Source organism: Pithys albifrons, chromosome 7 (assembly GCF_047495875.1).
Source record: "Pithys albifrons albifrons isolate INPA30051 chromosome 7, PitAlb_v1, whole genome shotgun sequence".
NCBI classification, from domain to species: domain Eukaryota; kingdom Metazoa; phylum Chordata; class Aves; order Passeriformes; family Thamnophilidae; genus Pithys; species Pithys albifrons.
Window position 1 is genome coordinate 16,648,366 of NC_092464.1, and position 22,625 is coordinate 16,670,990.

Here is a 22,625-nt window from a genome sequence, read left to right on the forward strand (position 1 = left end):
ACTGCTGCTTCAGGGCTGGCAAAAAAGGACTCAGAAGGAGCACATCTCCAGGAGCAAGAAGCAGTAAGGAAGGCTCTATTCTTTTTGCAAGGAGCTGGGTGTCAGAGAAGCTTTCCCACTGGGTGAAGCCTCATCCTCACCGAGCAAGTCTTTCCAGTAAGCCATCCATGAAGTAAACAGGAGTCCTTAAAGATCTTGTCCTATACATATATGTTGTCCTTGTTACATATACCACACACTGTGCACACCCACACCTCCATCCCTAATTGTTCAGGTGAAGAGGTGTCAGGGGACATGATAACAAAATATACAACAAATGAATTCTCTTTTCCTAATTAAGTGAAATTCAGATACTACCCTAGGTTAAAGTGGACTCTCAGAATTTATATCCTAAAAACAGAGCAGTATCAAGAGGTTCGGTTATCCATGCTTCTACTAACAATGTTATTGCAAGCAGAAAGGCAGTTCTATTTAGCAAGTGAAGACAAGGGACATACTGTCTTAATAGTGGCTTAATAGCTTTTCCATTTTTAAAAAAGATAGAAGACTTACTGGGACATTGAATCCCCAACAAGAAGTTTAATACACATTTCAAACTGTGGAAGAAAGAAAAAGCCTTTACTCTGAGGACGCAGAGCAGCAGCTAAAGGAACCTGGGTTGAACTGACAAATATCAGAGCCCCTTGGCACCATCACATAGTCCAGACCTGCTGACAATACACTCACCTTCTGTAGCACCATCTGCCATAGCTTTGGTCACTTTACCAAATAACTCTTCCAGTACAAGCTTTCTGCTGCTAATGAGGATGCATCCAGCCCAAGAACAGGAAGCCCAGTCAAACTCACACCATCCCAATTACACTGAAAAAAGATCCAATCACAGATTTTTGTCCAGAAAGGTATGTAATACTTTGTCAGCCAATATGCCTGGCCAGGCAGAAGGAAGCTGTCCAGGCTGTTCAGAACCCTGAGCCAACACGCTAACTGACCTCCATGCGCCAACTTTAGAAATTCAGAAGGAGAGAATCAATGTAAGTGAATTGCACCATTCTAGCTGCTGGTGCAGATGACTGTATTATCCATGATTAATTTTCTTGCAACATACAGCGAAAAGGAAGATGAACCTAACAGATCACTCTGAGCTTCACTATATTAACACATAGCTTTTACTCAGCCCAAATTCTGAGATTCCAAGCCAGAGCACAGTGACTGATCTTTGAGCATGGCATTGCATGCAGGTGTAGATAGTATGCCTTCGCAAATGCTCTCTGGCACATATGACTAAACAGAAGGTGACAAAATACTGTCCCACATACTGAGTAACTGCTGGAAAGATATGGTTGTCCAAACCATGTTTGCAAACCTGCTGTGCAAAATCTGGTATATGGAGCCACGTAGTACATGCACACGGCCCAGCAGCTCCAGGCAGGTCCTGTCCGGGATGCAAGACGACTTGCCAGATGATCCTAGTTCCCATGGGGGACAACTCATGCCCTAGAAAGCCCTGTATCAGGTGCATTAGTGTATTTATTAGGGATCAGAAAAGTGCTCCAAAACTTCCAGATTCTCAGCTACCTGGAGCCCTAGTGCAGCCTACATCAGTCTTTTCCCTCAGTCAGGCTCTCCAAACAACAGCCATGGTTGGGAAAAACAGGAATCTGTATTGAGGCACATGTAGAAACAATTCCAGATGAATTAATCCAGCAGCAGCAACACAGGCATCCAGGAAGGTCAGAAGAATAAAGCTGATGCCCACAGCTAAGAAAGACAATCTTTTGAAGCATCCGTTGTAGGAGACCAAAGACATAGAATACAGAGGAACTCAACAGGTTTCTAAAGAGTGGTGTGTAACTGGAAGCCAAAACTTTATCACAGCTGAAAACTATTTTCTTTGCAGAAGTCAACATATATATGGATCTCAATTGCAAATGAAAGCATTTGCTTGACTGACTGCAGGAAAACAACTGCCAAAAGCTAGGCAAAGAAACAAATTCCTTCTACATCCAAAGCTCTGACTCTTTAAGAAATAATACAAAACAAATACAAAACACTAAAGAAACCTCCACATATCATTAATCAGCGATGATGGGCAGAAGATGGGCTAGTGCCAATGAGATGGCATTTTAGCTCAGAAAAGTCCTCTGTACAAAACTTTCCGAAGTCAAGGTATCATTTTTAAAACATCCAGAATTGCCTATTATCTTAAATCTGTAAATGAGATTACTTTGGTGAGGATAGAATATTTTTCCAGGAACAGCAGTAAGGATGACATATGCACAGAAACATCCAGCTAATTCGAAGAATGGACTTGATATTTAACCATATACACAGTAGTCATGTGGCAATTTAGAAATGGAATGACTGCTCCTTACACACGGGGGACTCAGGAGTCCCCTGAGGCACCATGACAGGGATGCTCAGGGCACATCACTCCTCCTTGCAGCAGAATACACAATATTTGGCCACTGCAGCCAAACTGACAGCAAGGACTCTGCTTTGGTAAGTTCTCAGGTTGTCATCACAGGCAAGGTGACACTAGAACCAAAGGTAAGACATGGTCATCTTTGACCCACACACTTAGGAGACATGGCACAACTACCCAGTATTTGTTCATATATCTTTGGGGATACTCCTGCAATGAGGCTACTGCAAAAAGGAACAGATACTTTTTACAAATAGGTTTTGAGTTGCAACAGTAGAGACAGCAACAGTGCCCACCAAAGACACTCCTACTAAAAGGAGATAAAACTAATAAAACAAGTCTGGAAAGGAGGCTGCAGTTGATCCACGCTGAGCAATTGACCACAGCCCTTTTTGATCAAAGCTAGTGAAAAATAGGAGTGCCTTGGATCAGTCATGTGGTTTTACAATCGAATTAAGCTTCTCCTGCTGTAGTCCTTGAGCATACCCCCACACGTGGTAAAATACTACCCCAATGGCACTGCTTGCAGTACACGCTCAATCTCTACAGTAATTCTGAAGACTGTTTCTCTAGAATACCAAACAGCTGTTCAGCAAATGCATAACAGGAAAACTATCACCAACATATGCAACAACAGTTCCTTTACCTGTATTAATGAACTAATATAGAAAACATACATCATAGTTCCAATAAACACCTTCTGAACACCTGCCTAGGAAAGGTTTGATCCAGGGTCATTTCACTTGATTTGACTTACATATGTAGACCAGTTCATTAGATTAGTTCATAGATTTGACTTACAGATGTAGACCCTTTCATTAAACAATGGGAAGGATAGCTAATTTCAGTATGGATAATTAATGACAAGCTGGTAATCTAGTAATAGGCCTCAGTGCACCTGCTCAGTTCTTTGTTGTCCAGCTTCAGATACAAGATTTGATAGGAAGGAGAAAAACCGGTGGGTTTTCCCTCCCACCAGGCAATCTAGAGTGTGCCAGGTTCTGCTTGTCACTACAGAAACTGTAGTTTCTTTCCAGACCACACAGTAAGGTCAGGATTGAATTTTCCATGCTAGTGAAGCCATTTTGAAGGATTTTAACTCAGACCCTGCCCTTCGGTATTGCTGACTTTAAAGCAGTGCCTGCAATCCTGTTCCCCGACTTCTCTAATGCTGGTGAAAGTTTGGCAAGCTGTTCCTCCTCAGCTAACGACAGCTCCAGGCTTTGGAAGGGTGTGGATGGGGGAGGAAAGCTAATGCCTGGGGAGCAAATACAGACCCCAACAAGGTGTCAGCATGCCATGGGATGCTGACAAAGCACCGCCTTCACAGCACTACTTAGGGCATATCTTGCTGGGATGTACATGAATGCCCATGTTTTTAAGGGGTTAAAGTGGTACATTAATCCTTGTTACTCCCAAGTTATCTGTGACCATTCATACGCTATGGAAGTTTTCAAGTGACAGACTACACTCTTTAGGCTGGAGGTGAGACTCTTCTGTAAAACAATGAATAATAAGATCAACAGGCAGTAGATAAGCATAAGAAAATTAATTCAAAACAGATTTTCAAAAAGTAATCCAAAGTAACTTTCTACAAATAAAATTTAACTTGTGAAGCTTATTGATACAGGATGTTATAGAGGGCAATGTAAGAATCAAAAGGAAATAAAATAAGCTTTTTAGCTTACATAAATTAAATAAATATATTTAAATATATTAAATAGATGCAGCATATCTATTAAGACAGAAGGAACCTTTGTCTCAGCAAGTAACTGAACAGCAAAATGCCTGAAATAAGGAAAAACCACTTGTGAGAGATCCCTTATACATCCATGCATTTCACATGCTATTTTCCTGTGCTTGGGCAACCTCAAGATAATGAGCATCACATGACAGGATGTGAGGCAAATACAAGTCAAACATGGAAAAGCCTTGTCTCTCAGCCTTGGTCTCTAAACATGCAGAAACAATGTATGTTCAAATTAATTAATTTGAGATTACTCCCATTTTCTGAAAAAAAATCAAACAGGTGCATGGTATGAAACACAACAGCACGTATTAGATTGAAAAGTGAAGAACAGTTACAAATTCATCTATCCAGATTTCCCATTGTTGTTGTTAGTTTTTCAACTTGCTCCATTTGCAATGTCTTGTCAGGTCAGATCATTCAGCTTCCGCTGATGAAAACCTCATTTTAATAAGCAGTCCAAGCTCACTCAACACAAAAATCAAGTTAACAATTCTGGTGCTCAAAGTATTTTGTAGGAAGAAAACACGCAGCATCACATGTCAACACTTACCATTTTCTTCTTTTTCAATCCACCCCCTACAATCTTTCCTACTTAACAGACTGCTGTGACATACACACTTCTGCAAATACTAAACTAGCACTGCCATCACTATTTCTGTTGTTTTTAAGCAAAGAAAAAGTCACATTTATTTTGTAGTAGCAATAGTTTCTTTTTTATTTTTAATATACTTTAGGAAACAATATACAAAGCTGAGCTTTGCCACCATTTTCAAATGGTGGGTTGCTCCAATTACACAAATTCAGCGTTTTGTGATGGTTAAGAACAGCAGTCAGCACCAGACTTAAACAGTTAGCTACAACACAAACATCCTTCGAAATGAAATGTCATAATATCAAGACAGGTAAACCAGGAGTTAACATATGACAACTGTTGGGGAGGTGTCTTAAATCATTCTTGTTGAATTTTATATTTCATTAAATATTTTATACACATTTTCCTGTTTACAAGTTTTAAACAAAACCTCCCTTGAGGAATTATTTAAGTACAAAAATGTTCAACAAGAACAGTTCTAATAAAGAATCCCCAAACAGACCAAATTTTAATGTGTTGACCAAAGGAAATGAAAACCAGTGTTTCTTTGCTTAACATGTTTATTACAACAGATACAATTCACATCTGACTAGCTTTTTTTTTCCTCTTTCCCCTCCCACAACCATGTTAACATGTTCATTGGGCTATTTCCTTATATTTGAGCAAGTAATGTACTTTCAGCACACATGCCCAGCAGTACTATAAGTCCATTCTTACAGGGTGCAAATGGAAATACGTTTCAATAATTTATACAAACAAGTGGGTTATGCTCAATCACTGCAATTTTAAGCTACTGTACACAGGAATGAAAAGATTATAGAAAAAGTGCCATAGCAACAGTGCCTTAAGAAAAGAGAAAATTAGAAGCATTAAAAAGCTGATAAAATCAGATTTAGGATTTCACGGGGAAATGGAACACAGAAGATGAAAAACATTTCTCTGTAAAACAGAAATGGAGAAGCACTGCTCTCGATTCGGTGCAAGTGTGGAAACAGTTGTTTCGTGGTATTTTGTACATTGCCCAAACTGTTGCAGCCTTAGACACAGATCGCCTGGCGCTTGCATTGAATTTTAGGAAACGAAAGATCTTTGAACGATAAATTAACTAAAAAAAAAAACCAAAACAAAAAACAACAAAAACAACAAACAACCAAAAAAAAAAAAGAAAGCTAATTTTGCAGACAGGTTTACATGTAAGAGGCTAGGTATTTAGCCACCTCAGCATTGATTAGTTTTGGATGTCTAAGCTCTGATACACATGGCTTCCCATGGCTTCACTCTACAAAATATATTTACAACGTGAAGAATACATCTACAAGAAATCTACATTTCAAGGGTTTTACAAATCATTCTTGTATCTTTCCCCTGAATTTGACTCCCTCCTGTCCCCTTCCCCATGTCAACTTTTTTTTCTGCCCAGCTCAACGGTCCAAAGTCTACTCAAATGCAGCTCAAAAGTGTTAAGACTGGGCATCAGTTTAATAGTTCCTGTACTCAAAATCATGTGCAATTGTTTACAACTTTTCACACCATGAAGGAATTCTGATTCTTTAGCTTTTCAAGTTCTTTAATTTGTTGCCTCAAAAATAGTATCCTGCAAGAGAAAAGAAATAAATTAGTATAAACATTTTTATTCTGCAGATATACTGAATAAGCATCTACACAAGTACTTCTTGTACACAGTTTCAGTGAAAGATATCAAGTTCCATAGCTCCATTAAAAAAATCAAATATTAAGTTAATTTCAAATCTGTTCAATAATCTAAAAACACTGTACAGAGATGCACAGAGAACTGGTGTGTTTGATACCCTAGTTCAAACAATTAACTAAGTTGCTCTATTTCATGATGACTTTTAAGTCCCATATAAATATTCTATAAAGTCTGAAGCAGCTTTAATCAATGCAGAAAAAGCATCCAATTCAGCAGATTTTTGTGGAACAGTTTTCAAAGCGGAGCCCAGTTCAGTAAAAATGCATTTTCTACCAAAAAGTAGGTGAAAAATTATTAAGATATACACACTGAAAAAATGCCATTTAACTTAAAGGTATAGGCATATAAAATATAGCAGTCAATGAAAAGTGCCTTTCCACATTCTCTCAGTTATGGTTAAAACAATGTATTTGCTTTGCCTAGAGCTGAAGTTCCTTCATAGAAGAAATTTAAATAGTTCTCTTCTGTGTGAAAGTTCAGAAATATTATCATTCAAATATACTGGCTCTGATAACCCCATCCTTTGCAAAAGCCTCCCCCCATCAACTTGTTACTTATGCCGTGTATTCCACATCTTTGGGACTGCAGCAAAAATAAAAGATAAATGTTACCACAGATTCAAAGTCATAATAATCATTCTCCATTGACAGCTTAAGGACACAGTGTACAAGAAACGAGATGCTATTTAGTGAGCTAACAATGACATTTAACTTGTTATTTCAGATCAAACGCTCACTCAGAGATAGAAAAGACACCTTAGGAAATTAAACCTGTAGGAAACCAAGCAGTTCATTGAAAACACTACAGAAAATGCAATTTATGTAGTGAAGTTTTGAAATAAAACTTCAGAAAGAATCGATATTTTCAATTCTTTATCAGGAAAGATTCACAAATATATCATAGCTTACTTCTGACTAAAGGATTGTTTTACTAACTGCCAAAATGCAAGAGCTTCTAGGATAAAGATACCTATGTAAACATCATGCAGTGCTACTATGGTGGCTTCAGACAGTAAATCAGAATCACTGTGTTCAAACTGCAGTGAGACTTAATAGCTTGCATAACATCACTCAGGAAACTGAGTGTGAAAGTAGAATCAGGATCATGACTTCTGGTAAAAAGTTTGAGCATGTATTGTAAGACTAAAGTTTTCAGTCTTGCACAATAGTCTTTAACAGCGTGGTTGTGTATCACTTCAGTGATAGATAACACACCTGCTGTTAGTGACTTCAGAAGCAAAGTCTACTTTCATATAAGCAAACATTATTTTTTCCTTAGCTTATGATACAAATTACACATGTTCAAACCTGCTCCAGCTTTACGCCTGACAAATGTCTTGTAACCTTTAGTGTTTCAGACCAGCATAAACTGTGCTGATGTGCATTCTGTGTGATCTGTGCATCCTGTACAGGCAGATATTCTAGAAGCATGCTGAAATACTGTGAGTTGGTCAGGTTTTTTGTAATGCACTAAGGTATCTGCAAAGACACTTTTCTATCCAAGTGGAAATAGATACAGAAGTTGCATATCTGGTTCTATCCACTAGAGGCTGGGAGGTGTCTGTGCGGGAAACAGGTAGAATGTACACAGGGTAGTCAGCTTGCACATCTGGCAAGTACCAGCACACTTACAAAGTCACCAGTAAACAGGACTGGTGCAAAGCAACGCAACAACGAGAGTTCTATTACCACCTATTTACCTGATGATAAACGGAGTACACGCTTACCTTTGCTCACGCAAAGTTGCTTGAATTTCACATACTCGAACTAAAGACCTTAAATTCTTTAATTCAGTACAAATTTCTGACATATGGACACTTCCCATGTTATGGGCTTCCTCACGTAACCTTGATGCCTGCAATGGTCACATATAAAGGTTAGGATTTTGAATTATGCATTGGAAACAACTGGCTGTAGCCAGAGGATTGCTGGATGAGTGTGTCTTGGAACAACAAAGCACTAACTTCAAAAGGGAGTACTGAATTAGAAGCACATTGAATTCTCTATAAAAGCCCATACAGAACCAGAAATGAACAACACTAGATGCCCAGAAACTGTCTAACCCAGGCCTATGCTAAGGCAAGGACAGTTTAGATTTTCTTGATGCTAACGAATATTTACCTGACCATCTTGAAAGACAGTATGTGACAGGGCTCTGAGTTTCCAAAGTAATTTGTTCAAAGTAGTTAATAGTCTCCATCCATTATATCAATGGCAAACTTAAATATCCCATCTAAATTAAGCCCTAATGACAAAAATAACTGAATGCCTTCTTCTTTGCAGCTACCTTATACATGAAAAAAAAAGCTTTGCAACCCTCTTCAGGTGTTTTCTTCCAGACAAACTCCATTATTTTAATACTCCCACACAGTTAGCTGGAGATAAACAGAAGTGTAAATTTAGAGGGCATGACCTATCATCAATTTTTATTTATTTCTCTATGTCTTCCCACTGAACTGGATATGGCTCCAGAGAACTCAACAGCACCAAGAAAATCAGTCTAACTACTCTGAGGCCCTCTGTATTACACTGCAGTAAGGAAAGAGAACTTCTTGCAAGTGGTACATGGCAAAAAAAATTCTTTCAAATACAGCCTTGCCAGCAGCATTACTGTTTAGCAATGTTATTTTCTGCTGTACTGGGTCTGGCTGGGATGGAGTTCATTTTCTTCATGTTTTGGATTTGTGACCAAACCAGTGTTGGTAACACACCAATGTTTTAGCTACTTCTGAACAGAGCCTACACAGCATCACGGGTTTTTCCCTTTCTCTCTCTGACCCCCTGTCCACCCAGGCTGTGGGTGAAGAATAGGCAGGCAAGGAACAAAACTGGGACAGCTGAACACAGGGATATTCCATACCATACAATGTCATACTCAGCAGTAAAACTGAAGGGCAGTATTCCAGGGGACTGGCTGGGCATTGGCTGGCTGGTGTTAAGCAACAGCTTTTGCACCACTTTCTCCCACCCTCTTTGACTCATCAAGCTGTCTGTACCTCAACTCATGAGTTCTCACACCTTTACCTTTCCAGTTGTCTCCCCTGTCCTACTGGGGGAGAGTGAGCAAGCAGCTCTGTGGTGCTTAGCTGCCTACAGGGATTCATCCACAGATCTGCTTAAGTATGTGTATACTTGATTTTTCCTTCCCAAAAATAGTGTCTCCAGGTCTCCATCAGCTTCTGGCATTTCTCCAATCCAAAGCAGCCCTTTGTCTTCTAATTCCCTACATTCCAAGTTTTCTTTTCCTGCCTGTGTTAACACTCAGGAGTACCCTGGTCTCCAGTAGGGTATCATTTCACATGTCTTCCCTGAATAACTCCAGTTACTGGATTGTTTTTCAGTTTTCCATATTAGTTGCTCTTTTTATGAATTATGCAAGGTAACTGCTAGTGGTTCAAAAATTGTTTTAGCTACTAATTACTGCACAGCACATTTCTTCAAGTCTGACTGCTCTAGCACATACCTTGTCCTGGCTCATCTAATTTATTTACTTATTTTTTTTTAGTTTACCATGGCATGTTCTCTTATACCCTAATTTCAATTTACACTATGCACCTGGCACCTACCTAAAGAAAACAAGGCACTGCATATTTTAGTCTCTCCAGTTTGATCTATCTCATCTTCTTCACTATGTACTGCACTTATACTTTCATTCACTTTTTCTTCTGTATCAAATATCTCAATTATTGCTCTAAGTGTTACTATTCAAAACTGGTCTATAAACAACACTGTCATGTGAAATCATCTGAAATGGCAGACAGGACAATACAGCACGTAACACTTGGCACAAAGGTAAAAGTATCCAACTGAGTACATGACTGTCTACCATTAGCTGAATTTTTTGATCTCTTTATTACCAGTAAGGGAAAGAACCCTCAAAAACCTATGCACTATGTGAATCTATTTCTGTATTAAGATACATGTGAATTCAGTACACAGTGAAAATACTATTTTTAAAACTATGGGCCAAGACCACAGAGAGAAGTGCCTGTGCTGCACCATTTCCTTAAATGCACTCCACAACAGCACCTCAGTGCTTTGACTCAGTACATGCTGGTATGTCCTAATATTTAAAAGAAATAATAAAAAGAAATAAGAATCCCTAACAGGGTATCTATCAGTATAGACTGTGCTTTTAAGAGTCATCTTGTAAGTTACTACCCAAAAGTCTCCAGCACAGGCTTATGCCAGCAGGGAACCACTCTTCAAAAGACCAAAGTAAACTGGGCTAGGGAAGATTAACATCCCAAACAGACTCCATCAGACAGGGCTGCCTGTGAAAGGACTTGAACTAGATTCAATAATCAAGATGGTTCCTTTGAGTAATACATTCCAAGCTGCTGACATGCATCCATTTTCCCCATATTACAACAACAGGACAGGTTTCATGCAGTTTGATATAAAATATGGATGGCAATTCTACTGTATTTCTCATTATGTAAAAAAAATCCAAATTCAGTCTGAGTCCTACACATCATCTTAAAATTTGGGTACAATAAACAAGGCAGAGTTCCTTTTTCACTGTGCACAGCTGACAACTCAGTAACTCAAACTGTGGAGTAGTTTCAAATAGTTTAACTCTGTCAACTAATTCATAACATTTTTCATATAATGAAAATATCATTATTAAAAAAATCTGTTGCAATTCAAAAGCACAGGAACTTTAAGCAGGACTGAAAATGCTGAATGGCAATCACATGTAAAACCTGTAGCCTGGCCTAATCTCTCTTCCCTCTCTTCTGGCTAAGGACAAGCATGAGGGTTTTTTCTTCCCTCTCTTCTTTTCTGGCTAAGGACAAGCATGAGGGTTTTTTCTTTTAAATACTTTTAATTCCTAGAAAAAGCAACCTGAGTTAAGAAAACCAGTATTTAAGCTACACATTATGCACTCTGACAGGGAACAAAGAACAACTGTACTCACCTGCTTTTCTGCATGGTCTGCAGGCCAGCCTTGAACATGCTTTATAAGGTTTTCATTGAAGTGTGCTGCTAGTGTAGGTGTTAATGAACAGGTGGGGCGTACAGACGGATTCTGTGGTGCAGGTGTTGAGTTTGATGCACTACTGCTAGAGGTATGATTTGGACCTGGTGATGGACTTCTTTGACTACTAGAAGAAAGAATATTTTAAAAAAAGTGAGCATTTAAAAACATCTGTGAAGCTAGAGAGAAACAAACACTGAAAATTCATTGCTTCCAGGCACAAAAATATATAAAGCACTCAAACCACAAATAAATACTTCTGGTAGACCAAATCTGTGCCATTTCAACTAACCTCTTGCTTTTATGGGAACTCTTTGAGTGCTACAATTGAACAGGGGTTTGTTTTTGTGGGGTTTTTTGGTTTTGGGGTTTTTGTTTGGTTGGTTGGTTTGGTTGTTTTGTTTTGTTTTTTTGGTTTTTTGTTTGTTGGGGTTTTGTGTTTGTTACTTAACTCCAATAGTCATTCAAGAGATGTAAGCTGTGACTACAATTCAGTGTTGGACAGAGAATATACTTGTATGTTCTTCCTTCAAATAGCTACAAACCTAAGATTTTCAGTAATTTTGTCTCAGATGGGAGTCAAACAGGTTTATGCAACAGAGTATTGCCAAGTGTCATAATCATCATTAAGAACAAACCCTGATGTCCTGATGTAAAAATACAGTCATATGGGATTTGAGGAATATCACCACTTACTACTAGTGCCAAAGCACAAATACCTAGATGGTTTTGCTACACTGTGCATCCTTAATGCGCTCAGGAGAACAGAAGTACCACAACAGCAGTATGTTTACACCCATCAACCTGACTGCTTTACTGGAACATACCATAACAATGATGGTACCCCACAGTTACCATGTTCTTTGGCTATACAATACTGAGAAATAGCAGTACTCATTGTTAAGTACCTAGACATAACTTCTAACAACCTTCCAACTGGCAGCAGCTGTTCAACACAGGGAATAATTTCAGTCTATTTCTTAAAACTCTGTGTCACTCGCAGGCAACAACAAGAAAGTATTATGAAGGAAAACCAAATTTCAACAGACTCTTGATTCATCACCTAACCTACTCCCTTGAGGACTGCAAACATCCTGACAGAATCCAACTTTATAGTCCAATGCCCAGATATTTATTGTCATCAACTTGCACTTGTGACTAATTACAGCCTTAAGAATTACAAACAGCCAATAAATTGGCTGTCTGACATCGACCTGTTGGAGAAAGACCAGATGAGACACATCAAGCTGATCAGAGGCTGGAGCACTTCTCCTATGAAAATAGGCTCAGGGAGTTGAGGCTGTTCAGTCTGGGCTAGCGAAGGCTCCGAGGAGACATTACAGCACCTTTCTGTACACTAAAGGGGGCGTGCAAGAAAGCTGGGAGAGAGACTTTTCACAAGGGCATGTAGTGACAGGGTGTGGGGGATTTAGATTAGATACTAGGAAGGAACTGTCTACTGGAACGGTGGTGAGGCACTGAACAGGTTGCCCAGGGAAGCTGTGGATGTCCCATCCCTGGAATTGTTCAAGGTCAGGCTGGATGGGGCCCTGCACAATCTGGTCTAGTGAAAATGCCCCTGCCCAAGGGCAGGGCTGGTGGATCTAGATGATCTTTAAGGTCCTTTACAAGCCCAACCATTCTGATTCTATGCAATTAGGTACAACACACTGGTCTGCAGCATCAAAGACTTTAACCTCATTCTTTCCAGCATCCTCAAATTTGTTTTTTTTAAAGCTTAGAATATGAAACAAAAAATCCATGCAGAAAAATTCTGGCAGGCACTTTGTTAAATTTCCCTCGATTGCAGGCAGCAGAAGTTGTAAAAGTTACGTCCCTATGATGTACTGTGTAAAAAAAAGTGTTCTTTGGTTTTGTATTCTGTGTCCTCTTCAGTAATTGGCTCAAATTTCATTGCCACTTACAGTACAAACCCTTAAGTGTAGAAATGTTCAGTTGATTAGGAATAAACAGCATTTAGATTTTTAAGCTGGAGCTGAAAGTAGCCAGGAAGGTGAAGGGCAACAAGGGCTGTAAATCTAGGGCAAGTGAAAGGTTCAGGAACAGGTGTGGTTTGCCCTTCTAGATGATCTAGAGGAAAAGTACATGAAAAAGACAAGGACTGTGCAACTTTTAGTCTGGGTTTTTATGGGTATGGTCTTGCCCTTGGACCTCCTACATGCCCAAGAACATCAGCAGTCACTGAGAGCAAAGTATTACCTACAGCAGAGGAGTAAGTTAAGGAGCAGTTAATCCAAGAGGACACACACCCATGAACCACACAGTATGTACCCAAGAGCAATCAGGGAGCTGGCCAGTAGAACTCAGCTACTGCATCACCGTGGAGCAGCATTAAAGGTTCCAAACATTAAAATCATCCTCAGGAAGCAGAAGGACAACAACCTGGGGAACTACAGGCCAGCTGACCTGACCCTAAGTCTCTGGGTAAGTTATGGAGCAAATCTTCCCGGAGTGGTTTCCAGCTACATGAAAGACTAAAAGACACAAAACCAGACCAGCACAGAGTTCCCAAGGAGATATTATACCTGACCAACCTCACTGCCTTCTCTAATGAGATAAATAGCTCAGAAGGTAAGGTCAAAGCAGTGACTTGACTTCTGCAAGGTCTGTGCCACCACCTCCCATAGGATTATCCTAGCCAAGCTGTTCACTTACCCAGTCCATGTTTCATGTGTATGATGGGGGGAAAACTGGATGAACTGCTGGACTCAAAGACTGCAGTCAGCAGTATGACGACTAATCGAAAGAGTGACTGATCAACACTGGGGCCAAGAGTGTTTAATATTTTTATATTACAACCCTAGACAGTGGCACACAGTGCACCTTTGTTGAGTCTGCAGATGACACCTGCTTGGGGGGAGCAGACAATTTGCTGGAGGGTAGGCTGTTATTCAGAAGTATGTGAATGGGCAGACAGGAAACAAATTCAAAAAAGGCAAATGCAGAGTCCTGAAAAAGGGGTGCAATAAAGCCGTGTAACAATACTGGAACGACCAATGGAAAAGAACAGGTTGAGTGGGCAGAAAAGGACTTGAGGAGCCTAGGTGACAAAATAAATGCAAGTCAGCAATGTATCCCTGTGGCAAAGCAGGCCAAGCAGATGTTGGGTTGTATAAGCAAGAGTGTGGCTGAAGAAAGCAATTCCTCCCCTCTCTTCAGAGCTTACAAGATTCACAGTATGTGCCACACTGTGTCGTAGGGAGCCCAAAACCGGACGAGAATTACATCACCACACCAAAGGAATCTGGTAGAGGAACCCAGAAGGTGACTAAGGGGCTGAAGCACAGGCCATAACAGGAGAACCTAAAAGCTTATTCAATCTGGAAAAGAGAAGGCTGAGGAAACGGGGATTGAAGAATCTTGTTGCAGATTTTTACTACTTATGGGGAGAGCAGTCAGGCTCTTCTCAGAGATGCACAGTGATAGGACAAGAGACAGAGACACAAGTTTTCAAAAGGGAAATTCTAATTAGACATAAGACAAAAAAAATCACCATAAAGGTAGTCAAACCTTAGAAGATGTTCAGAGACGGGGAAAAAAAATCACCTAAATAATGCCCTTAGCAGTTCAAACTTGCCAGTCCTATTCTGAGCTGGGACTTAAGTAGATCATAACTAGAAGTCCCAACCTAAATCATTCTAGGTTTCTACATACTCATACACCATCACCATAGAGATGCTGCAGAGAAATGCTACATTTTTCAACCAAGTAGAATTCAGGAATAACCTTCAATGCTTATTTACTCCTTAATTCTAATAGAATTTAAGTTCCCCCTATGACTTGCCTCCTTTCCATTTATCCATCTGGCTGCTCTTACTCCTACTTGACCCATAAAAATCACTCTAATACATCAGAAATGTTTCAGGAAAATAAATCTGTGGGTTTCTCAAAAATAAAGTTGTATCTTAATTACGACTAAAACACTGTCACAAGATATCCTAACACTGCTCTGCTATCAGCAGGGGGAGCTACGAATGCAGCAATGGTAGCTCCAAACTATCACTGTATTTTTGAATGCTTCACTGAGGCAATACCTGCCTTAGCTGAGTTAGGCTCACTATGCCACGGGTAATGGAATGTCTCCAGAGAGGCAAATATATCTGTACAAGAGTATGAGGACAGGATGTTTTCAAATACACTATTGCAAACTACAAAATCTTACAATCTACAAAAAATGGAATGAAACACCTCCCTTCCCAGCACTCTTCCAAGGTAAAGTGTTCTCAATCCTTTCAGGAAACAAAAAAACTACCAACCTGATGAAACTAATAATTATAGAAACATTCAATTTCAATTTTACAGGAGCCATAATTCATAGCACGTCTTTGGAATAATCTCTAACAGACAGACTCACTGTATGCCTGCATTGTGTTAATTTCCTAACTTATATGGCTGAAATGTTCACAACTTGCAAGTTAGTAGTAGTTATTCAGGTATTTCTTAGACATTGTTTCCTCCCCAACAAGTTAAAAAATAATTTTACCTCCATTCACTTCAAAATTTGAATAATACTAAGAGCAACAGGAATGTAGTTGTAATTAACTTCTGCACAATTAATCTCTATTTAAGGTGAAGAAAAATGCAACCTAATTAACTCACAGAGCCAAAATGATTTTGGACCATCTATCCACAGTTCAGGTTGCTAACTAATTGTTCACTCCTATGAAAGTAAATTACATAGGCCATCAAGAGCCGTCCCCAATCCAACTGACTGCTTTCACCTACAAAGGAATAATCTGTTCTACACCAATTCAGAAATACCGCCTGGACACAGATAAGTAACCTACATCTGAGCCAGTCCACTTTCATTCAACTCCACTGCACTCAAGAGAAGAAAGTAGCAGTAGCACAAGTTTTTCCAAGCCACCCAGTTCCTTAAATTTCCACTTTTTGCAAATGAAGTGCTTCCAAAGCAAACTGAAACACCTGAGCTCACAATACACCACTCACAAACGTGTATTAATTTGAGAGATACAGGATATAGGACTAAGGTGGTCACAGTATCTCTCACACTGGCCTGCAGTGCCTCCTGCGCTGTCTCCCCCTCAGCATGGGCTGGGGGTGGCCCTGCACAGCCTCTGCTGCAGCAGAACAGCTGCTGGGATAAACTCAGCTCTCTCCAACAAAATGCTTGTGCCAAACAGAGCAATGGTTTGCAAAGGGCAAGCAAGTCCCTAAAGGCACTCCCTGTGAGTAAGGGTTATGCCAGAGTAGAAAGCCCTGTAAGCCAAAGGGAGAGGGGTATGGATCAGCAGCCCAAATGCCCACCAATATCAACTCACTCAGGCTCCAGGCCATGCTGAATGGGTACAAGAATAGGACCATCTTTCTTAGGAACATTTCCTACTGGGAAAGAGTGACGAGCAAAGAACAAAAGGGTCTGACTGGGAGCTGTACCTCTAAACTTCACCACTCCTGATAAAAAAGGTTTAGCTTGCTGCAAAGTGTAATTTTATTTTTGCTACTGTAACTCAAAAAGATTTAAACAGCACCATCCATAATTACCAGAGACTGGAGCTGGTGCAATTTGTCTTTACTCACCTCAAAGAAATAAATGCGTTTTAGGTTTGTAACCTGACAAAGACTAGAATCAAGTGTCTGCAAAATAGTCAACATTAAAAACTGAAGAACTGCTGACTTGCTCCCAGTTCTGCCTTCAAACTGATCAAATCACAGGGTCTCCAGTAAAGCCACTTACTGGAATATGAATGCCAAACAAAGAAAAACCCATCATCCCAAAAATCACAAACCAATCCCCTTCTCCCCACAAAAACAGCCAAAACCAACAAAGATTTGAAAAGCTAACAATAAATTAGTGCACCGGTGACACACAAAGGCCCCCTTTGTTAGTCCCAGAAAGGCAGATAAAAGGACCTCACTATTTAAAGATTTGGAAAGCACCACTGTGTAGCTTCAGGTATGCTGACAATGAAAGAGCACTGATTGTTTGTTAGTTTGCTTTTTTAATACCATACTGCACACCTTATTCAACCACTCTTAAAATCCAGCTTTGAAGTGCAACACCTTGTAGATTTACAGAACTTCTAAAAAAGTCAACTTGCAACCACCTCCTCCCACAGTTCTAGACTATCATCTTATGGCAGATCTTTGTTTACAGCCCCTGGAACAGTATGACAAAATACACAGCATCCAACACTATGGAGAGTCCATCTCCCAACAGAAAAAATTCAAACAAGATACAGAGTATTGTAAATCAATGGTTAAACATATCTATCATCCAACATCTGAATAGGCTGCAATGTTGACAAATAAGTCTGGCCAAGGAAAAGTATTTGAGGAACTTACTTAATTTTTAATGTTTTTCACTGAGGCAGAAAAATCACCTGACAAAAATTCATACTAATTTAAAAATCAAACTACACTACAGCAAGACACTAAAAACATCTAACACTAAGAAAATCACATGGAATTACAGCATTTAATTCCATAGCTGCACAGAGAAACAAAAACTCCAAAATCAAGAAATCACAGTATAAGGAATAACTCAACTTCAACTCCAGTGACAGGGCGTGAATATGAATTCTATTTTGCTTCTGTTAATGGAACTCTCGTGGTTGCCCCAAAATGAAGACCCTCCCACAATACCTCTCTAACAAAGATATTTAGCTGCATCCTCTTAGTTGCAGCAGAGTTAAATTACATGTTCAGTAAACAGACCAAAGGAGAGTCTACTAACTGCAACATATACAGCACAGATTGGATCCAGAGAAAAAATTGAGGACAGAACAGAGAAGTTTTCAACATACCTTGAACGCTGAAGATTTCGTGGAGAGGCAGGTTCATGACCTGCCTGCTTGTCAGCTATTACTGGCTGCTGAGGTGCTGCCTGGGGAGCTGGTCCTTGTTTAACACCTGGAGTAGCAACCTGAAAGTTCAAAACTTCATTAGATTTCCTCCAAAGGAAAGAGCAAGGGTAAGAACCAGAGAAAACCATGGAAATTACAAGTTATGGCACTGGTGGGAGTATTTTTATACAAGGTCCTTTGTTGACAGAATTTTTATTCTCTTCTTGAGGTGTTTTCTTAAAAAAATCATCTCTAGTTCCACAGCTGTAATAGAGAGCTTTTTTTACTAAAATAGAAAGAGCAGGTACCTACAGACATAACAGAAGCAAATTTAGACCATCTAACATGTCAACATATTGCAAGTTTATTAGGTAAAATGATTCAACTCAGTATCACTTTTGATTGTACCTTCAATATGAGCTCATTTTCAACCTCACAAGTTCATTACCCAAACAAAAATTTTCACTTAAAAATTTAAGAGTTTCCCACTTGAAAATACATTACACAGTGTCAAGTGCAGAGTTATGCCACAACCATATTATAACATCTCTATCAGAAATGGAAAAGAAAACCTAAAGCGTATTTATCAGTCTGCTACTCCTCCATTACCTGTTCTGTAAGCTCTAATCTCACGAATGACTAAAACCACAGTCACCAGTACCTTCTTGCTTTTCCTGTAGAATGCACTCAGTACAGGATACTGAGACAGTAGCAGTGAGACAAGTCTTTTTTCTGTGCATTTCTGAACTACAACAGGATGAGAAGTTTGAGGATATACTAAAGTCTAAATTACAGTAAATGAAGTTGAACATACTTGTTTTAGCCCAATGCTTTGCATACATACCTCAGTCAATTTAAAATAAGTACAAGAGAGGATCAGCTTCATAATTTATCTCCCATTCTGCAAAAACCAAGCTAACAATTTTGAGAGGGAGGGAGCAAAGAAAAAATGTGTCCTAGAGATTCATAAAGAAAAGACAAATCATGCAGCCTGTTTGGCATTTGCTGACATCAAGTAGGTGTAGATTACTAGCTAGTGGTCACCTAAACTCTAGAAACTCTCTCAGGTTCAGAAACAGACTCCTGTGAAACAGACCACAGCAAGCCAGACAGTATCTGCTGAAGTAAACTTAAGACATATCTGGATTTATTTAAATACACTTAGAATCTTAATGTAAATCCAAACCTAGTTATACGTCTATAAAAGTCACTTTAAAATTATCATCAGTGTGTTCTTTCTGGCTCTTAAATTAATAGACACATACAAAAAAAAGTCTGAATAGCACATGAAAAGGCCATAGTTCTAGAAAGAAAGAGCAGGATTATTGTATGATTACTCTGTTGTTGAGGGGACTAAAATACTCACAGTTTGTAAGCTGATTTATGAAAACAGACAACCCAAGTACCTTTATGAAATGTATGACATAAAGAGCTTTGCTATTAATGCCTGAATTTTGCTCAGCCTGTGAGCAGATATCGACTATTGAGGCTGTTCAAATAGAAGGAATAATTTCAAAAGGAAAGTCCATTAGAGATAATAAAATCACCTTGCGGATCCACACTGGAAAAGTAACGAGCTCCTTGGCTGGTAAAAATAAAGAAAATGGACTGTAAAGAAAAACTGGGATCTGTGAGTTACGCTTTTTAGGAGGAACCTTAGGAGCTATTACACGTTAGCTTCAGTTAATGTTTCCCAGTCACTGACTCAGTTAAGGAATTCTGAATGAATGGGAGTGAGGGGATAGGAAGAGAAAGGGACATCATGTTATTGATTTGTAAACACCAATAACATTTCTAAACCAAATTTGAGACTACGTCAAGTCAACTTCCCCAAGAATTTCTCTCCCATTCTAAAAACCTTTTATTGGCTGAAGTCTAGAGAATTCTATCAGCTGTTGCCTTTGAAATATGTTTTAATTTCCACTAAAGTACTGATGCACCTGAAGCCAGCACAAGAATTTTTTCAGGAAAAGAAAAGTGTACTAGAATTTCATGCTGGAGCTGCTCTGACAAAATACAGTTCAGTAGTTACTTCCAGTCACTTGTTTCTTTTGGGAAAGACACCATAGGTATTTTATCATCCTACATACAACAGCTAGCAATGGATATACAGGAGCAATACTTAATATTACGGACAATGATTTCTTACTATAGTATGGCAAAAATGAAAAGGATCTTACCTTTTGCTGGGATGATACTGGTGGCGTAGTCATCAAAGGTTTAAGTGGAACAGTGTTAGTCTGGGGCGTGCTTATCCTGGGAGATACGTATGATCTTGGTGATGAGGCATCAGATGTTAAAGACATTGGAGACTGATTAGATGGCTGAGCTGTAAAGGAAAAAAGAAATGTTTTCAATAAAACCATATCCTATATTAAACGTGAATTAGATTTTCTTCTGGTATTTTGGACTATGCTGTATTAGATAATTTACAAAGATGTTCACCTTGACATGGCTGCGGGGTGAACAACAGGAACAATCCAATGTTCAACAATCCTAGCTAAAGAATTGTGTTTGCACAAATTCCACTTCTAAAACTTCAGGGGAGGGGGAAAGATGAAACTATTAGGCAATGCTTTTTTACATATGAAGACATTGAATCAGTTTCATTTGCAACTCCTATTTTAGGGAACTCAACTTGATTTAACTGAAAGAATGTATGAACAGTTTATCTAGAAACCTGTTCACCCATTCTAGGCACCTAACAACAGTTCCCCCACCCAAGGTTAGAAATTAGCACTGGTGTAATACTAATTACCTACTCAATAAGATGACTGCATTTATTGGTTTGGTTTAAGTTTCTAGCTTTATTAAGTTACAGACCAGAACATACTGAAGATATTTTGAAAGAATATCTTGCCTAGAAGCAATAAAAAAATCCCTCACCAGGCAGAGCAAACTTTCTTTCAAGCATTTAAGGCCTCCCCCAAGTGTCACAGTTGCACAGGAATACAAGAAGGGTGTTCAACCAAGGAAGAGGTTGTGTTTCAACTGAATATTAAATAACATCCAATTAAGGCTCAGAAAAAATTGAGAGGGTCTTGCGCAGGTTTCACATTACTCATATAGAGTTAGTTAACGTACAAAGAAATCCCAAAGGAGAGACAGAGAAGCCTATTTACTTAGTTGGGTGTCAGCTTCCTGCTCCCCAGGTAACAATTTTTTAACCTATCTCTGGAAAAAAGCAGCCATTCAACATCCTCCAGCACCGGGTGACCAAAGATATGAGAGAGCTTCTACAAATTCTAATTGTATCAGCCTTTTTAAAATGCAACATACAATTTGATGTAAGTGAAAAGAAGACTCTGAGTACCTTGTGTAGACAGTTGTGCAGCTTGAGAAATTAAGGAGGTGATATTGAAAGCAGATGGTCCAGCAGTAAGAATTTTATGGAGTATAGACTGCAGAGAGGCTTGTGTCACAGCTGCTGTTAGAACTGAAAACAAATGTTCTGTTTTACTGACAATTCTAGAACATCACTTTAAACTGTTCAAATTGGCTAATTACATTTAAACCACCTTTTCTTTCAGATTTTGTTCCCATATCCACAATGAGCAAAGATCCACCTGAACTATTTTTCAATTACTTGAATTCAAGTTGACTTGGAATGTCAAGCAAGTCCTTTATTTAGTAGTTTGATTTTTGAGACACACACTCAAAAAAAATCTTTTAAAAAATAACTTAAATTCTTCAGCTTGACCCTATGGATCAATAATAATTCTTGTAAACATCAAGAGAACATTTGTTCAATTGGCTACCGTAAGCAGAATGTGTGTGGACAATTTTTACACTACAATAATCTTTAAAAAAGCAAAAAGCAGTACCACTTAAACCCAGCAAAAGAGATGGGGGGCAGACTTTCTGCTCAAGGGGAAAACCCCGATCTTTCCAGTTAAAAATCTGTTTCTTCTTTAAAAAATAGACACAAACCAAAAACCAAACAAAAAACCTTATCTGTTCTGTGTTTAGCTGTCCCACGTTGTTCCCATCCAGTAAAAAAATCAACCAGTTTTAATTATTTTAAAACTGCATTACACAGGAATCTTACACAGGATCTTACTGTGTGAGCCAATGAGACTCTGAACTAACTCTGAGCTTCTGAACTAATCCTTCCAAAAGGATCTACAGGCTCTGTGGGATACTTCCTGAACATACATTCCACCCATGCACAAACCTGAAAAAACTGACTCACCAGTACAAGCACAGAGTAACTCTGAATCACGTGCTCAGCCCTGCTGTGCAAGGTGAGGTCACTCTGCCCACACGGACCCAGACAGGCCCTCATCCCACCAGAACAACTCTAAACACTCTTGTTCCAAGACAGACACAGCTGCTGCTCAGAT

At 39.2% G+C, this 22,625-nt stretch overlaps 1 protein-coding gene across 3 annotated transcripts in view; it reads right to left on the reverse strand.

Annotated features, from left to right (window-relative positions):
* Positions 1-6,188: 6,188 nt before the first annotated feature.
* Positions 6,189-22,625, reverse strand: part of WAC (WW domain containing adaptor with coiled-coil) — a 54,899-nt gene continuing 38,462 nt past the window's right edge. For 2 of the 3 annotated variants that reach the window (XM_071560019.1, XM_071560017.1), the window contains 6 exons: positions 21,596-21,718; positions 20,463-20,611; positions 18,244-18,362; positions 11,396-11,582; positions 8,202-8,329; positions 6,189-6,358 (listed from right to left, as the gene is read on the reverse strand). In XM_071560019.1, the coding sequence (XP_071416120.1) occupies positions 6,289-6,358; positions 8,202-8,329; positions 11,396-11,582; positions 18,244-18,362; positions 20,463-20,611; positions 21,596-21,718 (776 nt within the window). In that variant the 3' untranslated portion in view covers positions 6,189-6,288. The remainder of the gene's footprint in view (positions 6,359-8,201; positions 8,330-11,395; positions 11,583-18,243; positions 18,363-20,462; positions 20,612-21,595; positions 21,719-22,625) is intronic. The other variant, XM_071560018.1, reaches the window with a different exon arrangement.